The sequence below is a fragment of the Rhyacophila brunnea genome, unplaced genomic scaffold (genome assembly GCF_057557595.1).
Source record: "Rhyacophila brunnea isolate RB1 unplaced genomic scaffold, BYU_Rbru_1.0 scaffold_20, whole genome shotgun sequence".
Classification (NCBI taxonomy): domain Eukaryota; kingdom Metazoa; phylum Arthropoda; class Insecta; order Trichoptera; family Rhyacophilidae; genus Rhyacophila; species Rhyacophila brunnea.
The window spans coordinates 14,490,029-14,510,962 of NW_028232860.1; the positions used below are offsets into that span (position 1 = coordinate 14,490,029).

General features: G+C 33.8%; 1 protein-coding gene across 2 annotated transcripts in view; it reads left to right on the plus strand.

Moving 5' to 3' along the window:
• The first annotated feature begins 6,191 nt into the window (after positions 1 to 6,191).
• Hmu (adipocyte plasma membrane-associated protein hemomucin) overlaps positions 6,192 to 20,934 on the plus strand; it is a 28,684-nt gene continuing 13,941 nt past the window's right edge. The window contains exons 1-2 of one of the 2 annotated variants that reach the window (XM_085948049.1): positions 6,192 to 6,271; positions 12,814 to 12,945. In XM_085948049.1, coding sequence (XP_085804175.1) covers positions 12,824 to 12,945 — 122 coding nt within the window. In that variant the 5' untranslated portion in view covers positions 6,192 to 6,271; positions 12,814 to 12,823. Of the gene's footprint in view, positions 6,272 to 9,927; positions 10,229 to 11,524; positions 12,946 to 20,934 lie in introns of those variants that run through there. The other variant, XM_085948050.1, reaches the window with a different exon arrangement.

Genomic DNA, 20,934 nt, shown 5'->3' on the forward strand with positions numbered 1-20,934 from the left:
AACATACGAGGCGGGCAGTGACGTCCCGTGGGGGTAGGCAGATTGAGCGTCGCTTGGGTGCGGCAGTTATACGAAGGGCGGCAAATCGAGGAGAATCATTGGGTATAATATATAGAAATAACTGTACCTAAGCTTAGTACCTAATAACGGAAAATTTCCATTAAAAAATTCTACTCACTGGTTGGTAACAAAATGTATTAAGTAATTACTATAAAAGTTTTAATTTGACTATAATTTTTGTCGAGTTCGTGATGTCTAGTTTACTTCCGTTGTTCTTGTGAACAGCAATGATACGTGCAGATTTGCGAGTTATATTTTAATTGGGTATAGGTAGGTAGGTAGTACCTACATACTTACTTAATTTTGTATAAAATGTTTGTCAATCACTCACGAGTTTTGGAAGTTGTCAGGTGTATTTTTAAATGTATCTGAAATCGTGGACTCCCAATATTGCCTATTGAAGCAGAGATTGCATTTTCATTAAATTTAGTGGTAGGTATATACCTTGTTAGTAATGTATCCATACAACACATTTCTTAGATATTAGAGTCATGCAAGGATGATAAAAATACCCTGTAAAAAAATGTGGCCGCAGTTTAGCGCTGCCTAGGGGCGGCATTTTGTCTCGGACCGAGCATTTTTAAATCACCCGTGGCACGGTCGAGCCTTCTCAATTTCGGCCGTCCAGGGCTTCTCTTGTCAACGGCGTCACCTTAGTTGGATCATTATAATGTGCCTCCCCTAAATAACACATGACCGGCCTGCCCTCACTAGACGTCATTGGGTAAGTTATCTCAGGATATCGTGTGTTTGTAATGTCTATGGACCGACCCTTAGAATTGATACAAAAAAAAAATGGTAAATACGTCTGTAAAGAGCATACATCAGTGAAACGGCAAATAATTTTCAACAATAGGTGGAACGTAATTTCGCACTCGTTGCCGATCGGAGAGCGATAGTCGAGCTGGGAGCACGTCAATTTGTTTTGTGATGGCGTCGGAGGAATATATTCTTAAATCGTGTAAAGATGACTAAAAAATGTTACTCATTTACTCGAAAAAGAAAACATTTCAATGAATATCTTATTATTATTACTAATATAACAATAAACATAACATTAAATGGATGCATGTTGATTTTTTATGACAAATTATGTTTTGTTCGTCACTCGTCGTCTGCACAATCTGCACGTCGCGTAGTCGCGATCTTTTTAGACCATGCCTCAGCTGAAGTATGGCCTTCAGGGCTCAAACCTCTGGCCATTGCTGTACTTATAACGATTTTTATGAATAACATTGCATTGGTTATTTATTAAAAATGGTACTTATGTTTTTTTGTTGGCTGATGACTTTAAACTCTTCTTAGAAATTGTCACCTTGGATGATTGTTGTCAGCTCCAACTTGATATAGATGATAGATAATAGGTATATTAGATTGGGACAGGATGTAACCCACTGGACTTCAATATTGATAAATGTAATCTTTGTCGTTTATTAGCCGTAGCAAGGTCTTTTGACGGCCAGGGTAAGGGGAAGATTTTGGGCCTCCACAACCCCACACTAAAAACGTAATTCCTGAAAATAACAATTATCAACCAAAAGACCCACGACCTTGCTACTTCTGACATACAGTCAAGATCACCATGAGTGGTTTGGCTTATGGTTTTTATTGAAAACTTTTTAACAAATTAGAAAGCGATTCATAAAAATGTACTTAATTCAAAGAGATTGAAAGACTGATCTTTTTGAATTAATTATTTATTTATTCATTTGAATAATTTCAACTAGATATATGGAATTATTATTATGTTAATGTTAAAAATTAAAATTCATTAATGATACGCTCATAGCTCATTGTTTCGGTTACCTATATCGTTCACTATGGAGATATTGCTCAGCTATATAAACATTCTTGCCCAATGGAGGAGCGAAGATTAGTTTCGCTTTTATAAGTTAAGTTCTTAACTGAAGTTTGTTAATATTTTTAATGTATCATTTATAAAAATTTTGTGGCCGATTTTTATTAAAATACCTGGCGCCATTTTGGCGCCCCTTATGCGTCTGCAGCGCCTTGGTGCCCAGGGCGGTCTTCCTATTCACCAGCCCTTAGATACGGTCTTGCATCACGGGAATTGTTTTTTTTTTCAATGTTCAATATATCTGAGTTCACTCGCGAAGGAATCTTGGTATTACGTTTGACAGTAAACTGACATTCAGTGTACATAAGATGGTTACCATTTGTAAAAAGGCGCTACAAATATTGGGCTTCGTCTTGTGTAGGTACTTATCGGGTATTTTCGAAAAATTTCTTATTCAGATCCTTAGTTCGAAGCAGACTTCAGAGTGGGTATATTGTTCGGACCGCATCAGTTGAAGTACGATCTTAATGACGCAGGGCTCGAAATGGAACGGAACGCACCGGAGCGCCGTTGCGGCTCGTGAAATTTGTAAAATTATCGCTCCGTCTCGTGGAAAAAATATGTTGACCATCTGATCTAGATAGGCCATAGAATAGAAAATCTGACACACTTATTTTTATAAAATACACATACGATTCTATGACTATGTAAATATCTTCAGAAAATTTGTCGAGCGCTCCGGTTCGTAAACTTTTCCATTTCGAGCGCTGTAATGACGATATGATTCAGATTATTTAGGCCTGCATGGATACTACCCGTGGCTTTATCAAACTGATATTCTTTTAGGTATGTTGACGTACTGTAATCTAAAAGTCAGAAGACTTATACATAGTGTAAATTCGAACTCTGCCATTCTTGGTATTGTGAACCTGGATGATCACATTTTGATAGCAATTTTCTCTTTATGACCAGTTTTCCAACAATAAATCCATTGAAAGGTTGGCAACGACTTTCCACTGTGATCCATTAAAATAAAATAAACAAAATAATTATTAAAATACAGTGCCCTATCGTAAAACAGTTGTGGATAATAATGTCAAGTGCATTATTCTAAGGACTCGATAATACATAAATAATTATTATTTACTTAAGCTAATACACTACATAGGTATGACATTATGATGACGCCTCTTTTTTTTTTAATTTTCCAAAGTTTTACAAGTAATAATAAAATAACTTTCGAATTATTATTTATCAATACTTTTTTGATATCTTCATTCCTCATTCCAGTGATGTTCCATGGGTGCATGCAGACTATGCTCTGCATAGGTGCGGTAGTTATTCGAAGATGGCAACCACGAGAGAGAATGAATTGAAAATGAAGAATGAATGATAAATTCAATTTACTTTAATGATCTGTGGTCAACTAAATATTGAAAGACATTTCCAAATCCTCGATAACTAGCACTGTCCGAGATTAATGATTAATCCCGTACATATCTCTCAACACTCGAGAATTGTACCTTCTTATAGCCACAAATTTTGTGTTACAATATGAGACATACAGAGAAACACTTTATCAGTGTTTGTATTTGAGTCTAGGACGATTCGGCGCCGGGACAACTGGGCGCCAGCAATCAAATGATATTCGAAAATAAATAGACATTCGTGAACTATAAGTTTAAACCTACTTTAAAAATATATATTTAATATTATTGTTTATATTTAAATTATATAATTATTTAAATATGTACACGTAAATAATGATTTAATTGTGCATATGTTTAAGTTTCAACGAGAAGAGAGTTCTTTTATTTTTATGCAAAGCCTCAGGCGTGATAATTCTCAATCCGCAATAAAAAACAATATGTTAAGAGCAAAAATACAAAAACTACTATGTAGTACTCATCAGCAACATCTTCATGGCTTCGTGTTAAAATTGAAGTAATATGCTCCGCCCATTTTTAACCGCACTTACATTATAAACTAACAAGCTCCTCCCATTTAGTAGCCAACAGCGCCTAGAAGCGTAGCCAAGAAGATGTTTCGCACAGTAGATATAAACTGTATACATTTCCTCGTCTACTTTCTGTACAAAACGTCTATTTATTTCATTCGACAGTGTGGTGCCCAATTGTCCCATTCCTTTGTATTTACAGATAGTTGGCACCAATCTAGACATATTTTATTGATTAAAAAATACATGAAAATGAGTAAATAGTTTGTTCTTTTTAATATGGCTTTTTTTTTAATTACGAAAAAATACACAGTGGTGTAGTGAGATTGGGTAATAAAATCTTACAGTTCTTAATACTGCCTCTACGTGCTTATCTCTCCCACGGGTACCTACTCTTAATATTATTAAATGTCGTGTACAAATTTACGCCCACGGTGGCCGCGCGGCTTAAGCGTTGGACTATAACGCCGTGAGTCGCAGGTTCGAATCCTGGGTCTGGCAAGTACACATATTGTTTTTCAATTTGTGTGTGAGTCAGGGTATGGACCTAATAGGTTGAGCAAGTGACTGACATCCATTTCTCGTAAAAAACAAACTCAGTCAATAGAAACCTCTACTCTGTGGAGGCCCATATGATCCTATTAAGATCGGACATGGTCGAAAGAAAGAAAAGAAGAAATTCAGTAAAAGCACATTTGAGTGCATGGCGATCTCAGTCTTGGATAACTGCTCCTGAGATATTCCCAGTAAAAAAAAAAATATGCTTCACACCAAACGTAGGGTTTAATATTAAATAATAAAAAAACAACAATTATTAGGTAGGTATGTCAGCATATTGTATGTAATTTATTTAGACATTTTTACAGAAAAATCCAAAGTGAATAAACGATTAAATGAAATTTCGATATTCGGATAGTTACATTTTTCCTGTGAATGATGTTACATCGAAGAAAATCATTTTATTCAAAGCGGATCTAAAAATGGAGATGTAGAAAATTTTAAATCGTTTTGAGCAGGGCTCAAAATGGACTGGAGCGCATCGGAGCGCCGTTCCGGTTCATAAAATCCACAAAATTATCGCTCCGTTTCGTGGAAAAAATAATTTGACCATCTGAGCTAGACAAGCCACATAACAAGAAATCTAACACAACTATTTTTATAAAATATACATACGATAAGATAACTAGGTACCTACGTCAATATTTTCGGTAAATCATTGAGCGCTCCTGTTCGTAATATTTTCCATTTCGAGTGCTGGTTTTGATATTATTTTTTTCACCTAAACTCAAGAGACACAAAGTGCGCGGAGCCTCCTATATATTTACCAATATTGACTAGAATACCTGTTTCTTTTATTTACGTGATAAAAATTAGTAAGTACCTACATTATAATATGACTTAAAAAAACGGTGCGTGTACTTATGTATGCGTGGTAGAAGTTATAGTTCTTTGGCGTAACAAAACAAAAACAAAACATGTGATAACCTAGATTCTTCGACTAGCTCTTACATTTATCTTGTAATTATCTTGTAATCATATTGTAATTATCTTGTTACATTACACACTCAAAAAAAGGGCCGCTTATTGGAGCGCCGTTGGTTTATTTCTATAAGTACACTTTAACTTAATTATATTACTAAATTAACGGAACAATTCTACTTTCAAACTTGCATTAGTATACAACTGCCTGATTCGCAGCTAACTTCATACTGTCGGGCATTTTCGTAACGCTGTGCGCGCGCAAATTTCAATTTCACTCTCTACCAAACGCCCCAAAAGAAATATAAATTCAAAAATAAACCTAACTGTCGTTCAATGTCGAAAACTTTTTTTAGCTTTACTTGCCAAAAAAAAATACCGGCGAATTTACAAAATTTTATTCCGATTCCAAGTCGAAAGCTTTTTTCTTCCTCAGGACAATAATTATAAAAGTTTTCATATAAGACGAAAGTCGGCGGCTTTCTTTTTCCGTTTCCGTTTCAGATTCTGTTTTTCTCGAGATTCACATTTTTTTCTCTAGAATTTTTGAGACGAGATTATTATTTTCTCGGTCACAATCAAAGACATTGCACGGTGCCTCTCTTTGGTCACAATCTTTACGTAGGTAGGTATCTCTGCCTACAACGATCGCATGACATAAGCGCCTTGACCGTAAGCATCCATACAAAAGAATTTTATATATTTTTTGCTTCTATAAAAATCATAATGTTATATTTTATATTGAAAAACATAGTTTTCCATTTTTTATTAATTGATTTTTGGAACATCCAGAAAAATATTTGTTGTCAAAATGGGAAATTCTGTTTACATGATAAGATTCTAAAAATTATATCTAGCGCTGGCGGTCTGGCAACATTTCTTCCAGTTATTCTAAAATCTGTCGGCTGTCACGTCACGTCACCGGTCGTTGTCTGTTGTCACCGCGTTTCTTTTTGCAATAGGCAGTGAAATAATAGGTGAGTCGAACTTGTAAATTTACGCACAGAATTATTTATTATGATGAACGGGATTGCTGATAAATCGATCCAAAATTATCGTATGTTTATGGTAAAAACAGCGGCATTTTATACCGCAAATTGTCGTTTTACTTGCACAATTTCATGCTGGTGACCTGTAAGTTTTCTTTCGATGTTTTCGATTTTAACCAGAGTGTTTTTTATATCAAACTCAACCTGTTTCTGTAGAGTGCTATTCTAGCGGCTGGAATCATTGATGGTGCGTGTATTTATAACTTGGTTCTTTAATTGATTGGACTTTGAATTATAAAATTCTGCGACACGTCCGACGTAGGTACCTACATCTTTGCCGACACCGTTCGTACATGTGTCAGTGCGTTTGAATGTCAATTATTCCAGGTGCCAAAACATCTTATTTAATTGCGTTACAAGTTATTGCTATTCATTCTGTATAAAATAATTATTATAGGGAAATATTGTTCACTAGATACCTATCCATAGACATGGGTAAGTTATACCTACCGAACAATCGTGACTTTTCAATTATGATTACCTACTTGTAAAGTTATATCGTTTCACTTGAAGAATTTCTACGTTACACGCACGTTTTTATTGTATCCAAATACCTATAATTAATTAATTATTAATGTATCCAATTAATAAATTATTAATGTATCCAATTAATATTATATTATCCATAGACACATTAAATTAATATACTTACCATAGAATAAATAAATTTGTGCAATTCCAAAGCGTGATTTAAAATCTTTTGGACTTTGAAGTTGCTAATGAAATGTTTTTTAATTACATAAATTAGAGGAGTATATCTAGAATTTATCAATAGAAAATTTTGAAGTTAGATCGAGTAAGTACCTACCTTACTTCTATCTGGCAACATTATTCATATTATGACAGCTGATGTTTTATTTAATTTCTTATTCATTTACCTACCTATTTAAAACCTTTATGTTCATATTCATTGAACTATGCCAGTATGTTGAATGACAGTTGAAAGTCGATTGTTTCGATTTATATTATATGGATATGTGGGAACATTCTTTTCAACTTTCTGTTGAAACGTTCAACAGACAATAATTGAATGAGAAAAATCGCCACGTGAGAATGCGTCATTATACCCCGTTTACACGTGCATGGATTTACTGCTGGCAGTATATTGTATTATCGAGACCATAACAAGAATATGCATGTGTAAACACATATTATCGTGCAAGTTGCAAGAATGCATTCACGCGACAGTTGGAATTTGTGAAATATCTGCGTCTGCGCAGTAGAACGATAGTGGTGAACCTACCGGAAAAAATACGAACTACACCGCGCAAAACATTTTTGATGTTTACCTATTTTCACAACCTATCAAATATCACCATAGTAATTAACAATGACGACATCGCGTCTCGCTTACGCTTGAAAAATGAGATTTGCAAGAAAGTCAGAACTTTTACATGTAAACAGTTATTATCACGATAGTTTACAATACACACTATTGGTGCTAGTAAATCAATACACGTATACAGGTGCTATTATTCGCTGCAATGTAAATCTATTCTGATATTTAAACGGATTTACTGAATGAATGTTGACATTCTTAAATAAATTGCAATGTTCAAGAAGTTGTGCGTAGTATCAAAACCAGAAGTATACAGTACTAATTAGAAGAGGACATAAGTTCAGCATTATTGAACTCGTTATCGAAGGAAAGATCAAGTAAATGTAGCAGAGAACGACATGTTTTAGTACGAGTGGAGCTTCACTGAACTGTTTCGGGTAACAGATGATCGAGAGAAGATCGTCTTGATGGTGGCCAACCTCCAATAGTGGCGGCACTAGAAAAAGTACTGAATAAATGAAACGTGGTGAAGTTAGTAAACTACACAGATATTAATTTTTAACATTTTTCAACTAAATCATAATGCATAAGTATTGTATTATTGATTTCCTATATTCATCGTAACAGATTTTCTTTTCTTTTTAAATTTGCAAATAAATCTCTTAGTGGAAATGTGAAGTTCTCTTCAAATGAACCTCCAATACAAAGTCACTTGTAGCTAATCTAATTCGTAGACTGGGAATCCTTTTTTTGCTTCACTTTCATATGTTTATGTTCAATCCATATAGAACATAGTTTCTTAACCGGTGGTCGGCGAAGATTTTTGGGTGGGCCGCAAAAATTTTCTGCAGTTCAAAAATAGTTACCTAGAAACCCAACATTTGAAGTGGGGTTGTAATATATTTCGACAATTGTTTCAAAAGTGGTGTAAATATAAATATTTATTATTTTATTCCAATGTTGATGGTCCGCAAAACATTTTTTGATTTTTTTTGTGGTCGGCGGATGTAAAAAGGTTAAGAAACATTGATATAGAAATCGGTTTTCTAATGAATGTTTCTTACAAAGCGTAAAAATATTAATAGAAAACCACAATAATGTCAATGTAGTTAACCAGAAGTCACGACTTATGATATTCCATAATATTGTATATTTTTACAGCTGTATGTTTGCGTTTTCAAATCATTTCGCGACTAATGCATAGCGTGAATAGAAACTACTGTTTCTGTCACTTTACCTGTCATTCAAAACAGATACTTTACCAAATTGTCGCTGTAGGATTGGTTTCCCGAATAGACCAAATGTTCAGGAGACGAAAAACAAATTTCATAATCCTATATTTAAATACATGGAGATATTTAAATAGTTATTTTTACAGTATATGAATGATGTATTCATTACCAATACAAAGTGATTTAAAGAAAAGGATGGTTCTAGTCCGTTTAGATGCAAAAAAATATTCTGCATTAAAAGGTCGATTTTGACAAAAACGGATATTCGGTAAACCAATCCTATAGCGACGAAATGTCAAATATTTTTTAAGGAAAATTACTATCAGTTTATTTAATGGGTTAAAGTGCAAATTTGTTAAATTTATCACATCTATTTGTGTATTTACCTGTTAATATTGATTCGTGATAATTTATTAATAGAATTATTGTAATACACTGACCAATCAGTACATCACTAACTTATGGTAAAGGTATTGAACAATTTCGATAGTAAGTCGATATGAACTGCACATATCGTTGTAATTTTCTACAAACATGTATCTCAATTTTTGTCAGTTTTGAGTTGTTTGATGTAATGAATTCAGAATTGAATATGCACATATTCCACCGACACGTATCTCAAAACATACTTTATAACATAATAGATTTAAGCAATTGCAAAAACTCATATCACAATAAAAGACTTTTCTAAATATTATAAACTTGTATTTTGAGTGACGTGTTTGTAAGTATACAGAATACTGAACTCCGACAGATGATTATACTGAAGCTCTTTCTCGTAAGTCAAGATACGTGTCTGCTGCAGTAATATTCACAGTAAAGTTGTAATGGATTCTCGTATCTTCGACAATATGACTGATCGGTCGAAAGTATAGTGCGATAAATTGACGAAACATAACAGTTTTTCATGAAATAGTGTAACTATACTAAATTGATATTTCATAGAAGTTCTAAATTAAAAACTGGGAGAATAATCTTGCTATTTGCCTCTCCTGAAAAGTTGTGTTTATTGAGATACGTGTTTGTAGAAAATTACCGACGATATATTGCTAGTCATGTAGATATATTGGTAGAGATATATAGATAGTTGGTTGAAGAATTTCTCTGGCAAACAAATTCTACTACAGCTTTTACAAAAATCCCCCTGGACAATTACCCCCTATATCAAAAACTCCGCGGACATTAACTACCCTGTATAGAGATAAAAAACTCTAAATAAAATTTCATTGATTCAACAATAATAATGGATAGAAAAATTTATTTGACAAAATAAAAAATATATATGACACAGAAAAATTATACTGACATCTAATATTTACATTATCCACCGCTACAGAAACGTGTGTCAGAATTTCATGATAATATATTACGAGGGTGGGTCAATAAGTCCTTAGAAAAGCCGACAGGTGGCGCGACTAGTACTGTAAGCGGTTTGTTTTCATGCAGCGGCACTACCGATTCAGTATGCTGCGAAGTTTCAATCAGATTGGTCGGGTTGTTGTGTGTTTCTCGTACATTTAAAAAAAAAATTGCTTGTGGAAAATGGAAAATGGAGAAAATTGAGTTTAGAGCTGTTATTAAACATTTTATTATAAAAGGGTTAACAGCAAACGAAATAAAAAATGAGTTGGATTTAGTTCACGGCATATCTGCTCCTTCACTTGCAACTATTTATAACTGGTTAAATGAATTTAAACGTGGTCGTACATCAACAAAGGATGAACAACGCTCAGGACGTCCTGTAGAGGTGACTACACCAGAAATGATCAATAAAATCAACGATATGGTGTTAAGTGACCGAAGATTAAAGTTGAGTGAGATAATTGAGGTTACAGGGATCTCAAAAGGTAGCGTCATTTCTATTTTACATGACAAATTGGGCATGAAAAATATTTCTGCAAGATGGGTGCCGCGTTTGCTCACAGTCGACAATAAACGCAATAGGGTGGTGGCCTCTAAAGCCCTGTTGTCGCTCATGCAACGCAATCCGGATGAATTTTTTCGTCGCTTTGTGACTGTAGATGAAACATAGATACACCACTATACTCCCGAGACGAAAGAACAGTCAAAGCAGTGGATTGCGAAGACAAACCATGTCCAAAGAAGGCGAAAACCGTAAAATCAGCTGGTAAGGTTATGGCTACTGTATTTTGGGATGCACGTGAAATTATTTTCGTTGGCTATTTGAAAAAAGGAAAAACAATAACAGGGGATTATTATACATCTTTATTGGACCAGCTAAAAAACAAAATTGAAGAAAAACGGCCTCATTTAAACAGGAAAAAAATCCTCTTTCATCAGGACAATGCCCGTGTTCACACATGTTTACGATCAATAGCTAAAATTGAAGAATTGAAGTTCGAATTGGTCGACCACCCACCGTATTCGCCAGATTTAGCCCCCAGTGACTTTTTCCTTTTCCCAAACTTAAAAAAATGGCTAAGTGGACAACGTTTTTTTTCAAATGAAGAAGTCATCGATCGGACAAATGCTTATTTTGAGGACCTTCCGAAAACTTATTTTTCTGACGGTTTAAAAAAAATTGAGAAACGTCTAACCAAGTGTATTGAGCTCCAAGGAGATTATGTTGAGAAATAAAAAAAAAATACAAAAATAAAAACTGTTTTAATGCTTTTTTCTAAGGAATTATTGACCCACCCTCGTATATAGATAAATTTCATTTTACTTAACAATAACATTTACTTATTAATTCTTCTTTATCATATTTTATTTAATTTACTGACATTTCAAATGGGGACTTAATTGTGTCTGGGATTTTCTTTATTACGTTGGGGGGGGTTATTTATACGGTGGGGTTAATGTGAGGGGATAATTGTCTTGTTACCCTTAAGATCAAGACTCCTGGAATGGGTGATATTAAAAAGTTCTTCAGGGCCGTATGCGTCGAAGAGGGTGCGTGACGAGGACGGTACAACCACAAACTATGTATAGTCCATGGCCCACTATGGTAAGACCGTGACACAAAACTGTAAACTTCAATGTCAGTGCTAGTCATTGCTCTTACTTTGAATACAATATTTTGGTAAACTGTTCGTAGAAAAAATGATGATGGTAAGATATTGAAATAAATGGTAATAATTTGAATGAAATATCCAATCGATTACCGCATTGCATTCGAAAATAATCAATAATTACACTACGTATTACGTAATTCGCAATTTAGTGCTACGGCCTGAATATAGTTGACCTTGGTGTAGTCTCACGCGTGGAAATAAGGTGGACTCCCTTGGGCAGGCCCTTACTGAAGAATGGACCACCAAAGAGGTTCCAAAGGGAAAAGGAAGATCGGGAGACCTGGCCTGTAGGACACGGCATCCCTCAAGAGAAGACGATGTAATGAGCTTGTGGTAGACTGAGGGGAGTGGAGACATTTCCTGGAGGTGGCTAAGACTCATATTCGGTTGTAGTGCGGATGATGCTGAAGAAGAAGTGATCGACTAATAAAAATGGGACATATTGTTTTAATTTGAAAAATCAATACAAAGGAAAAAAGATTTGAAACACAATGGCGTTGCTTACCATGAATATTGAATCGTGAACGTATCAGTATTTATAGAAATAGGCACCTTAGGTCTAAAACTATATTAATATGAAAATTGATTCTATTAAATTCTTAAGGAAATGATTGCAAAAATGATTTCACACATAACGTAACCAAATCATGAAACGGGACTATAATATAACCAACAGAATACCTGCATGATAAGCAAGATTTTTGTTAACCACAATTTTCTGAAAACTGGGGTTTCCCTAGTGTACACGCACGTCTGTCCATAGTTAAATAATTGATAAGCGTACCATTGTCCTGCGTAATGTTCTCCCGTTACTTCCTTCCTGCCTATTCTTCCGATGCGTATAAATTAAACAACTTTAAATTGTTTGTATCACTTGTGCTTTGAGAGTTAACGTGTAACACGCGTTTTGTATTTATTTTCAAGGTTCTACAAAATGGGAAGGTTAGGGAAGATGTGTAAATGCCTGGCAATCAGAGCGATCGAACTCGCCGTGGCGTTCCTCGTCATTGTGTATATCCCCGGCCTACCACCCAAAGGATCTTTCACCTCATTCACGTAAGTCCCATTTCAATTATTTTTAATACAAGGTATTATTAACTATTTAAACTATTTTTTTTTTTTCAACAATAAGATTTAAGAAAGTTGTATTCCATGCGTGTTCCCAATTGGAGTATATTAACATACTTTTTTATGATTTATGTTTATTAGCTATTCACATAACCCAACCACTGTATCAACACACATCAGAAACATATTTGTTAGAAAAAAAAATAGAGTAATATTTGTACCGGACTTAAGTTGTGTTTTACAATTTTTTTTTACGATGCAATTATTAATTTTTTGTAATTGCCCAATGACAGTGGTGTAGTAAAACAGTAGTGTATTTAGTGATAGAAGAGAAACAATTACAAACACCCAGGCTTTGACAAAATCACATAAATATATTGTGACCTAACCGAGAATCAAACTCGGGGCCCCTGTATGAAAGGCGAGCGCCTTGTACACTGAACTACGAGGCCGCCATCCGTTAATCTCGCCGAAATCTCCTAACAATATGCAATTGATAAGTTATTCCAAATTCTGTTAATATTGCTAACCATGTTAATTGATAATAAAATTTTGAATTAACTTTGTAATCAAAATTACAAATCACGGTTGGTAATCATTTTAGTTTTAAGATGCCTCTTTGCATGGAGCTATTCCTGATCATTTCCAACCTTTTGGTATGATTTGGTCAGTGTTTGGGCTTGTGGGAACAGAATTTAAACATCACAAACCTCTTTTCTCTTAAATGTTCTGTGGACCCTACCAATTTTTTTTTCTACGTCTCTTATGAGTATTTGAGGAGATCGTTATCCAACGGTGGATGACCACCAGCGTTCAATAAAATAAAAAACTATGAACAATTCATGACAAACAGTTTTTATCAATTGAAGTATTATTAAAGTACCCGTCTCTAAAGCCGTGTAGTTCTTTCAAAGTGTGAGATTGGTCCAGAGCAATGAACCAATAGGTTGGGCGAATGGCTAACAACTACTCATCGTCTATTGACATAATATACGCTCTGTTCATTTGGAAGCGAAAATGATCATTTACTTTTGATAAAAGAACACAGTCAATAAAGTCTGTGTAAATATTGAATTGGTTGCAAGCCTTGGTAAACATGTCTTTAACGTTTGCCAGCATTGTTTGAATAACTGTATCATTTATGCGGTGTTACGAAAGTTAAATTTACATACATACTTTAGATTAATGTTGTTTCAGTGACAAAGCAGTATACTTGTTAATTTCCTAAAATTTTCAATACAGATTTGTTTACACTGAAATATATTTTTACAAAGTTTATCTCGTGGCCGGAAATTTGTATATGTGCAGTTGGCCATATCAAAAATAGATCACCGTATAGTATTGATACCAAATTCATAAAACACTTAAAAATATGTAATACAAACCATTGGAATACAAGGGAATTTAGATATATAATCATATCGTATCGTGTATATCAGGGAACTCAGAAATAATGGGAATTGAATTACCTAACGGGTGTGGAGTTACAGGCAACCGATCTTGACTGTGGAAGAATATGGTATAAACTTAAACAAGTGTTAAGAATACGCTTGTCCTTCGTTCTGACAACTGCTCTCGGTTTATGCCCTGCGCTCATTCAATATTGGTGTATTTAAGAGTTGCAACACATGCTATTGCCCGTCTATAATGTGTGGTTCATTTTTGTAGGACACACATTTAAAACCCTGCGTCAAAATGTAGTATATTGGGGTATAACCTATTGGAATTCTATTTATTAATCTGTTCTGCGGAATAGATTTATATTAAATATCTGATAATAATGACAGCGTTTTATTATCAGATATAATATGATACCAATCAATATCAAATTAATTTTCTTATTGAATCGTAACTTGTAACATTAATGTCTGCAATACTCCGCGAACAATGTAATATGTTTTGATCTCAATACTATACGGTCATCTCTTTCCGATAAGACATGTACTACCGCGAAATGTAATACATACAATTTCCTAATTTATCTATCAAATCAAATCGTTTAAATTTATTTAAAAAAAAAATATATATATCTTTTCTAGAGATTTACAGTTTACTTGGGGGTAATTGAATGAGGTGGTGCCATATACCAAGTGATAGATATTCGTCACCGTTCAGGCAAAAGTCACCAACCCTAAAAACATAGTTTTGAGATATCGCAATTTGAAAGTTTGAAAATGCAGGAAAAATCAGATTCAAATGTTTTTAAGGTTTTATCTACATTACATTATTTTCTCATTTCTTCTTAATAATTTCTGTAAGGTACTTTTACTTTTAGGTGCTAATTAAAACATCTGGAAGGTTTTGAAGGAGGTAAGGTAGCTCAATTATGGTTTGGTGACTTTTGCTTGTTAATAATCTGACCAAAGCGATCTTATTATAACAAGCTAAGGTAAACTATTCCTGTTTGGTTATTTTTGCGTATTTCAGACAAGTGTTAAAAGTTTTCAAATGACAAATCAGTAAAACTCACCATCCATAGTATAGTGACTTTTGCTTGTATATTTATAACGAAGGATTTATTTTTTTAGAGTCAATAATGTCTATTGACCTATAAAGACTTTTGCTTGTTAAGATTTTATCGAAAGACATTTAGTGGAAAACAAATAATTCGGATTTAAGCAACATTTTACTAACTAATGTACCGTGGTGACTTTTGCATCTTAAAGAACATAATTTTACGCTTCGGGTGACATACTCAACTCAAAACTGCCATTTTCAGGGTTGGTGACTTTTGCCTGAACGGTGACGATATTATATATAAAATTGTGAATTACCATCTAGTATAGGCAAATCATTTTACAGTGGCACCATGGGTAAGGCAAATACGGCTTGCAGTTGTAGTGGTATTGTTTGCTAGCATTGAAATAGGCATTGTCGCAAGCAATTCAATACACGCGTTAATCGCCAATGGTGCCACTATAGAATGATTTACCTATAAATGATTAAACTATTGAAAAAATATTTTTATCTGTCTTAAAAGACTATATATTTTTACAACGTTTTTATTAGCTCATATTCTTATTTGTCCGGTGGTTGTTTGTCCGGTACAAATCTTGCAATCGATTTTTAACTAACTTCCCGACTAGTTAGACATTTGAAACTTTTAGAATATATCAGAACACGATGCCAATGCATTTTTTAAATACTTTTAGCCATCTTTAAGTAGAATTTAATTCATGTTCAGTTTATTCTGTTTTGTATGAAAAGTTATTTCAGAAGAAATCCGTGATCCAATCCACTATTATCGGTTGCTAAGGGTCTGGGGTCCTAGCAACTAAATTATTAATATATACGTGCGTTACTATGGAAATCAATATGAGTGTCAAAATGACATTTCAGTATTAATTCTATCAATTACAATTTTTTTTGATCGTTTAAACTAGCAAGTCAAGTTTATATGATTCAACAGAAAATTTAAAAATGTTGTATATAAAAAGTTCTTTTTAATCTTGTAATTTTTACAGTAAGTTCACACATAAGTCATAATATTGCTGGATTATTAATATGTCCATTAAATTTATATGCCTATATCAAAGAATATTAAAATGTTTATTTACATTAACTGGTAAATATTGACCTTGATAAGAGAAATCTGTCTATTTTTACTGTATACAAGCCAAGCCGCCTTTGCAAGTCACGGAATATTATATTTTCTTTAAAAATTAGGTCTCTTTTGCAGCAATGTTTCGAGTGTTAATAATAATTTGTTATTGTGAGTTATGTTATGTGAAACACTTAATATTTAACTTTTATAGAATTTTTTTATAGTTGACCTTGCTGTGGTAATGGTTATATGTCTTTTCCCTTTGATATTGACTTCTAGGTAAATTTTTAAAACTCGGTAAATATTTGTTTAGTGGTAAATATTTAATCAATAGAATGTTATAGCCAAATCGTTTCCACGATTCCAGAATGGTTTTAGTAGTAATCGAATTGATGATTATAGAATAATTAATGTTCTCTACGTTGGCAGTATTGAAATGAAAATTTCAGCCTGTTTTAATTTATTGCTTTTTGTGATTGTGTATCTGTTATGGTGTTACACAGTATGTACCTAATACTTATTCCGAATACTTTAATTATTATCATGACCAGTTTCGTCTGCTTTAAAAGGACATTCCCAAACCATTAAAATGACAAAGAATAATAGTTCATTGTTTATTGTTTTCCGCGTGTGCATAGTGTTTTTAAACAAATCTCCAAGCATGAAAGCATAATGTTAGCTACAAATGAATGTGTAATGCAAAATCATTAAAGCTAATTTAATCATTAGCCTTAGTAACCATTTTTCAGTTTCACTTTCAGATATTTTGGCCTGTACTCTAAAGAAGAAGGTTTCCTCTTTGATTCAGACTTATTAATTGAAAAAAAATGTGTGAATTTTAGCTGGTCACTAAGAAATTTTGTATCTATTAACATCCGCTATATTGATTCTCCTTCCGGGATTAGGTCGGAACCAACTTTTGGTGGTCTTTTAACTATTCAATATTAAGATTTAGTTGTAGGTGTTTTATTTCTCTGTACATGTTTGATTAGCCGTAAAATGATAACATACCTTATCACTACAGTGACTGAAAGCTTTAGGTAGAAGAGGAAGCGGGAAGGGGTGACTATAAGATATTATCGCCACTTGCTGCTTACTAGAGAGCCACAGCGCCCACAGTTAATGTGTCGATCAGAATGCGCCCCTTTTCCATTCCGACATGGTGTGTTGGGTGCAATTCTAAATTTACATTCCTAATTATTGATGTACTACCATGCAAAAATTGTCCTTCTCGGCCGCAAGTTATTATTTATCAGATTTAACACCCCCTGCTATAACACTGACCACTGATTAAGTTTTGATCATTCCATCCTCTTACCTTAAAGTGTATTGAAAACTATATTAGGTAATAAGTTCAAATATTTCTTCGCTAATGTTTTCCTCTGAAAAATATGAAACATGTATGTACTGTCGTCAAATATATCCTCCCCCCCCAAAGGATGCCCCAAATCACGCATCAAGACTCCATATCAAATCAGTAATCTAATCAAAGACCTCACTCCTAGTGCCCCGACCAAAGGTTTGGCTTTCCTGCCTTGCGAGATGGTATTATCGAGAGGCGCGCCCATTTCTATGTGCTTATAAACCGATAATTTCGCAGAAGGGTCCTCCGGCCTATACACACCCAAATTTACAGTTCGAAGCTTCAACAAGTAACCTGCCCCGCACCCCTCTCATACATTTTCCCCAACCTGAAGTGGTGCTGGATCAAGGATATCTACAAACATACCTGTGAGTCCTTCTTCCCGGTATCAGTACCTAATAGCCTGTTTACACTTGCATGAATTTACTGCTGGCAGTACGTATAATCGTGGCCATAACAAGAAAATTCACGTGTAATTAAGTATTATCGAGCAAGTTTCAAGGTTGTACGTATGCATGGATCAAAAAAGTGTGCGATATCTGCACCTGAAAAAATACAAACTATGTAGTTCAGAGTATTTTGACATTCACCAATTTTCACAATCCATCAAATAGCACCATACAATGACAACAACGCGTCTCTCTTACGGTTCAAGGATGAGATTGGCAAGACAGTCGTATAAACAGTTATTATCGCGATAGTTTAATTTACACATTTTTGGTGCCAGTAAATCCATGCACAGGCGATGTGTCTGGTTTTTCTTAATTATTTGGTTAAATTAATTCGATATGTAAAAAGAAAAGGAAGATTGCTCCAAAATTACTACTTTTCAGGAGAGCCAAAAGCAGATTGAGTTTTGGACAACTATTACATTACAGGAACTTTCATGTGTAAAATTTACTAATTCAGTGGCACCGATTCGCCTCATCCCTTTTGTCATTTATGCATATAATATGCATTATGATAAATTTGGCACACGTAATTCATTTTAAGAATTAGAGTTGTGAGGTAAACCCCTTTTTCCTTTTGCACACAGATTACTATCACCAAATAAATGCCGTTTTAATTGAATTGATTTTCCATAAATCAATAAAAATTTGTCTCATTTTGCCTAGCTGATAACGGTTTTCTATAAAATGAGTCACATAGTAAATTGTAAGGAATTTTTGCTACTCATAAAAAAACTCTAAAAAAATACTTACATAACCAGTTTCAATGATGGCACGATATTTTCATGTTTTAACTTGTCAATGACTAATGAGAATTTTCCATAGAAGAGAATTCAATGAAAAAGGAAATTGATAGAAACGTACATGTTTGAACACGTTAGTGGAAATTCGCAAGAGTGCGTGAAATATTATCACAATAATATTAAAAAGAATTTGTGGTCATATAATAATTATTCTTATCTATTTATGGTTACAATGTGGCAGGTATTCTTGATAACGGTATTGCGGTATACCGGATGAAATATTTCAAATATAATTTATATAATTTTTTTTCTCATTTCATTGACTTGTGCAATTGATAATTTTGTGTGTGGTCCGGTGACAGAGTTTGGAAAATAAATGAATTGTGCACTTTGGTATGCGGTTTTTGGAGTCATTTTAAAGATATTCAAAATTTACCCAGTAATCCTTCGATTCAAAAATTTCAAATGTCTATTATACTTGCCATCGTGGTTTGATTGATTTTCAAATCAGACATGTATTTTATGGTGCTGAATATTAATTTGAAGTTAGACTTAACATTATGCAATTTTAGGCCCATAAAATACCAAGATGGCGCACTACTTACATCTGTATTGTTAAACTATTTTTTTCATTTAACAAATAATTCACAAGATTTCAGAAACATTGTTTATTAAGCATACGTAGTTTGGGTACACCTCAGAAACATATCGTCACTGTTCTGGCAGAAGACATTAATTTGAAAAAATTACATATTGAGTTAGTTATACCAAAATGTTCCTTATTTCAAACTTTACCGTCTGGAAACCTTCTTAATAATTAAATAGTCTTTATTTTACAGTCATCCTTTTTACGATTACTTAATAAACTCACATGATAGACCATTTCAAACATTTTAACAACTTCAAAGTCAAATTACTCAAAACTAGTATTCTCCAGTTAGTGTGTTCTGCCAGAACAGAGACGATATTATGTATTATGATGGATGGATGGATATGGGTTTGAGTCCCATCTGGCACCATATTTTTCAAGATTTAAAAAAAGTACTTGTAAGTAAATAGGTATTATCAATCAATATCTAGTATATAATGGCATACAAACTAATGTGGTGCGTTTGTACTCAGCAATCACCTGACAGCACGAGACACCGACGATTAGTATACAGTACATATGTCCTCCAGCTAGTTTGAAACGTACTCAGTGGAAATCGATGGAATTCTTGTAATCAGTGTTTTACGTCAAGTCAAACAAGGCCTGATGGGGAAATAGTTACCTATTCGAAATCTCTGTAAAACTTAGATTATTACGACTACAGATTGACTACAAAGTCTATTCTTTTTGCATACGTGTCTGCTGGTTTACATGTACTTATATACGCCTTGCATTTGGCCAAAAAGAGTTTTTTATAACGCAAATAAACGAATGTAGGACAGCAGATCACCATTTTCATTTTATTCACAAACAATTTATTCAATGTTACCAACATAGAATATTATTATATTATCCCAATACTTTTTAACCACTGTAAAAATAAACGTTACAGACTCACCCACATACATAGCAATATATCAAAACTATCTGTCACTTTGGAATATACAAGCGCATTTGAACCTTCAGATTCAGGGCATGAAAATTGCACATCTCAGTGCATGCGCAGCAGTGATGACACATATATCATTACAGCGTTTGTGTCAAGTCGCTTCGGATTGCATCGATGACAGGCGAGAGATGACAGTTTCTTTCTACTCATTGGTCAGACGAACTGAAAATATTTTTAGAAATCTATATTTGAAACAATGGAATGATAATCAAATTCACCACTTTGCCCCAGAAATAAGCCGAATGAATAATAAATGTATTGAATATTTTCGCGGGACATT